Source organism: Malurus melanocephalus, unplaced genomic scaffold (assembly GCF_030028575.1).
Source record: "Malurus melanocephalus ecotype Western Australia unplaced genomic scaffold, MMel_1.1 scaffold_2013, whole genome shotgun sequence".
NCBI classification, from domain to species: domain Eukaryota; kingdom Metazoa; phylum Chordata; class Aves; order Passeriformes; family Maluridae; genus Malurus; species Malurus melanocephalus.
In genome coordinates this window covers 10,711-15,472 of record NW_026625245.1, presented here as the reverse complement: position 1 = coordinate 15,472, position 4,762 = coordinate 10,711, and the positions used below count along the sequence as shown (strand labels likewise).

The following is a 4,762-nucleotide window of genomic DNA, read 5'->3' as shown; positions in this document are numbered from 1 at the left end:
GTTGTAATAAATTTAACATGAGCTTAACATTTCCACAGGGACTGGAAAATATCTACTCGTACGGATATTTGCTTGAGCTAAGCAGTGCAATTTGCTCCTCTGCGTTGGTGACAGCCCCTCTGGAGGGCAGGTCACTGCTCAGATTTGGGAGACCCTTTTCTGAATTCCCTTTCTGTGGCCCAGACAAAGCAACCTCTGCTCCCCAGGGGTGAGGAAGCACCAACGCCCTTCAGATGTGTTTGCACCCAACAACAGCAGGATTTCAGAATTRTCAATAGGAATTTACTTGAGTAATTAATGCTATTTGCATTTGTATCTGGGTTTGCTGAGCTGTGAAATTAAGTTCTCAAAGATCAGAAAAGTGAGAATTTAGGACCAGAACACCGCTTTTGGGAAGCAGCTTTCAGTGTGGTTTAAAGCTCTGTGAAGTCACGGCTGGCTGGGTGTGTGGTTTGCATCCAGGGRCTCCGGGAGGGAAGCTCCGGCTCAGACAGGTTTTATTTTGAATTTACGGGACAATAGTTGTGCCAGTTCTGCCGGCTGGGCTGGGTGGGTGAGAGCTCTTAGAGCGAGCAAGGGCCGTGACAGAACCGGGGGGTTCAACCCCCAAATTGTGACGGTGCGGCCTCCACTCACCCCTGCGCACTTGAGAGGGGGGCTTGGGGAGAGCCGAGCTCTCAGGACCCCGTTTGGGGGTTTCTTTCCCCCGTGGTTGTTCCCGAGCCACTTCGGGATGCTCAGCCTGGACTTGCTTTAAGCGTTTGAAAGGCTGGAGAACGCGGAGATCCGCGGAGCCGCGGATGCGATCGGGCTGTTCGCTGGGACACCCCGGGCTCCAGAGAGAGGTGCGGGGGGCTTTGTGTGCCCCTCGGGCCGCCCAGGTGGGGCATTGCATAACGCTTTACATAACCGAGCAGAGCGGCCCGGCCCCCCCGCACCTGCCCGGGGCCGCCCCCGGGTCCCGCCGGCGCCGGAGGGGGCGGGAGCGCCGGAACCGGCAAAACCCAGCCCCGGGCCCGTGCCCAGGAACCGGCTGCGAGAGGGCTCCAGAGGGCTGGAGAGGGCTCCGAGAGCGCTCCGAGACGGCTCCGCGGCCGGCCCGACCCCCGGGATGTCCTCGGGCAAGGCGGCGGGGGAGCGGCGCTGGGAGCTGGTGCGCTGGTGAGTGCGCGGCGCCGGGGCTCGGTTTTACCGGGAGCGGGGACCGGGCAGGGCACGGCTTGAGAGGGGCTCTGGGCTTTGGTGTGGGGTGTTCCCAGACCGGACAGGGGCATAGCCCGGGCTGGGGGCGCTCGGTAGGGCCGGGGGGACACGGACACTGCGGGGCGCTCCCCGGGGCGGCTCCGAGCGGTCCCGGCTCTAGCGGGGTTCGGGCGAGGGGCTCCGGCCGGGGGAGATGAGGGGATGCGGGAAGGGGGTGCGGGAAGGGGATGCGGGAAAGGGGTGCGGGAAGGGGATGCGGGGAGGGGGCGGCTGCACCAGCCGGGGGACATGAGGGGGTGCGGGAAGGGGGCGGCTCCGTACCGGAACGGGGCTCGCCGGCATTCGGGATCCGGCAGAGGCAGAAGAGTCGGAAAGACTTCCTGCGCTTGGGAAAGGGTCCTGCCCACTTTGGAGGAAGCGTGGGAGCGGCAGCGTGCCGGGGATGCCGGGGTCCCCCCGCTCCGGGAGCAGTCCCCGGGCACGCGTGGGCTGCTGAGGCTGCACTGTCGGTGCCCGGAGCAGCCGGGACGAGCTGACATTGGGAACAAGCTCTTTCTGTATTCTTTTGTGTTGAATTGTGCAGTTGGTGACGTCCGAAGCTTGTGACTTTTGAGCAGGGCGCTGCGGCGATGGCAGGCTGTGGCTGGATGGCTCCGTGGGGATGCTGATGGCAGCGCTGGGATGGAGCCCCGGGCMGGGCTGGGTGCCAGAGCCCCCGCTGGGGGTGGGAGCCCCACAAATCCCGGCAAGCAGGCACAGTGGGAGTCACTGAAGTTCTTTTTTCCCCTCTCCCTCCCTTTTTCCACCCAAGGACACTTTTTTCCCTCACACACTTAGACCCGAACTGTTAGAGCAGCTCTTGGCCTGGCTGTTCTGTGTCCCCATTGCCTCACCCYCCCTTCCCAAGGGACACCGTGGCCTCCCTGCTCTGCTCTGTGCAGGGTTATTGTGTGCCAGAGCTGCAGGGAGCGTTGGGATTACACCATGCTTGGATGCTTTTAACCAGAAATTTGTCAGGTCACTGTGTGCTGGGGATGCTTAGGGAGCGTTTCAGGTTTGCTTCAGCTGCTGCAGGAAGCCACAGTGACTGTCCCCAGCTCYGCAGGGCCGGGCTGGGCTCAGTGGGGACAGTGACAGGAGCTGAGCAGCAGCGAGCAGGGAGCTCATGGCACTGTGGTGCATCCTCCTGGTGCCATCCAGACAGCCTGGCCACATCCCTGCAGTTCATGTTGGGAATGAACCTCCGGGAGCATCCYTGTGCAGAGGAAGGGACGTGAGCTCTGCCCAGCGCTGGCTGAGGTTCAGGGATGCTGCAGCTCCGTGTGTGTGTCTCCAACCAGTCCTACAGGGCCTTTAACTTATTCATCACTTGCTGATGAAATTCATGTTCAGAGGAGTGTGTGAAGTGCAGCTGGGTGCTGGGATCGAGGCAGCAGCAGGATTTTGTTCCAAAGAGTGGAACAGCTGCAGTTACCAGAGTTTTGCTCACTTAACAGGGAACCCATACTCCTCTAATCAAATTCATAACCCTCAATTCACTTGAATATTACTTRATAAGCCTCAACATCTGGCCTAGCATTTGCAATGATGCTGGAAAGGCATTAGCTTGGCCTTGGAGCCAGCGATAGCCTTGGGACAGGGTTGGTATGGGGTGGGTGGGTGTTGGGATGTGCTGCTGAGCAGKGGGTGCTGMATYTCTGTCCCCRGGGCTCCMCAGGGGARTGTCCTGKGCTGCTTTGGAAATGTTTGCTCTGYTCTGMCCGTGGTGCTCAYGGGTGCCTGTGGGTCTGCTCTGRGGRTCCTGTRGGGGTGAGGGGCTTACAGGGGTTGCAGCGGCCCCACAGGAACCCACCTGGGGGTGCAGGGACCCCTCCCGGGGTCACTCTCCAGGGATGTCCCATTCCAGATGTGACCMTGTGCCCATGGGCCCATCAGCTGTGGGCACTGAGGGATGGGGAAGCACAGGGATGCAGACAGATGGGCTGTAAGGTGATTTTCTSTCCCCTGAAGAACGTGGTGCTGTAGGATGTGCAGCTGTGAGCTGAGGCAGCCGCTCCCCGCRTCCTGCGCTCCCTCCCCCGATCCAGCCCTGATGAATATTTCAGTCTCTCTCGCTGTTATTTTTAGGTACGTGCGAGAAGGCCGCTTTCGCATCGAGGAGAGGACGCTGACKGCTTTCCAGTGGCTCTACTCGCCCCAGCAGCACCGCATCGTCAGCCGGGCAGACCTGGGCTCGCCCAGCAGGTGAGGGGCTCATGGGGCAGGGCTGGGGCTGAGGGGGCACTGCCACATCCCCTGCTGCTCATTGTCACCAGCCCTGGTGGTTTGGGGACAGCCCTCCCGAGCCCCAGCCTGTTCTGTGACACACGAACATCCTGAGCTTTGCTTTGCAGTGAGTTCCAGGTGCAGCAGGAGCTGCCGGCACCATGGAAGTGCTGCTCAGTTTGAAGCAGTGCAAAGRGCACATTTCTGCCTTCCTTGTGACCCACTCCGTGCTTTTGGTTGAGGATCTGCTTTATGTGTGCAGCACRCTTGAGATTTACTTAAAAAACAGATTTGAGCCAGGGGCTGTGTTCCCCCCAGACATCAGCGATCATTGGAAAATATCTGTTCTGATCCCMCAATTTTGTTTGGTGCTCAAACTCTCCCGTTGGGAGCCACATCCCAGCCCGTGCCGCGGCTCTCCCTGCTGATGCATATGCATGGCTGTCAGCTCCCGCCCGTGTTTGATGAGAAAACACATTTTATTAACATAAAAGCCTTGTGGGCCTCCAGASGCACAGGGCGCTGCCTCTGCTCTCTGGCCTGCAAAGAGATCTGGAACGTGCCTGCTCCCTGAGTGGCGGTGACACTGAAAGCTTTTCCCTCTCCATCTCAGCAGCAGTTTGCTCCAAGAGCCCTCAAAGCCCTGCAGGTTTTATCTGCCTGGAATTGCATGGACAAGGACATGGGAGGGTGGCTGCAGGGAGAGGGRATGCCCAGAAGGATTTCCCAGGACATTTTCCATGAGTACTCTTCATGCAGGGCGAGCGGGGTGGGGATGGAGGGAGGTGACATTCTTACCTGGAAAAAGCTTCTAGGAGCGTGAGGGAGCTGCCAGCAGCAGCCATGGCTCACACCCCATTGCTGCCATTTGCTTCCCACCATGGGAATTCCTCTGCCTGTTGCTGGAGAGGCTTTCCAGAAACTGCAGTGGCTGTGCTGTTTATTGATTTTAACTAATTTTTGCAAATTGCTTTCAGAGCTTGTGTTAGCCTCACCCCTGATGCATGTTTCATTTAGCACATGCAACTGAAATGTGTGTAGCATTATTTATAATTAATGTTAAGTGCTGTTTGGGTTAATTTCACTAGATTTGATTTCCCGAAGGGGTTAATTTCACTGGATTCCTTTGATTTCCCAGAGGGAAAGTTGCCTGGGAGTTTTCCCCTGGGAAGTTATCTGGAGAGTCTGTGGGACACCAGTTATGAGCGGTGTCTGTCCTGTGCCCCGCAGCCCCGGTGCCTGTGTGTGCTGCGGGATCCTGGGACCGCCCCGCTCTGCTCCCACTCCATCCCGC

At 58.9% G+C, this 4,762-nt stretch overlaps 1 protein-coding gene across 1 annotated transcript; it reads left to right on the top strand.

Annotated features, from left to right (window-relative positions):
* Positions 1–917: 917 nt before the first annotated feature.
* On the top strand, positions 918–3,458 carry LOC130587510 (translation initiation factor IF-2-like; the record flags this gene model as incomplete). Its single annotated transcript, XM_057388492.1, has 2 exons — positions 918–1,161; positions 3,331–3,458. Coding segments are annotated over 2 exons (365 nt in total), but the record flags the coding sequence as incomplete, so codon positions are not given.
* Between the last annotated feature and the right edge of the window lie 1,304 nt (positions 3,459–4,762).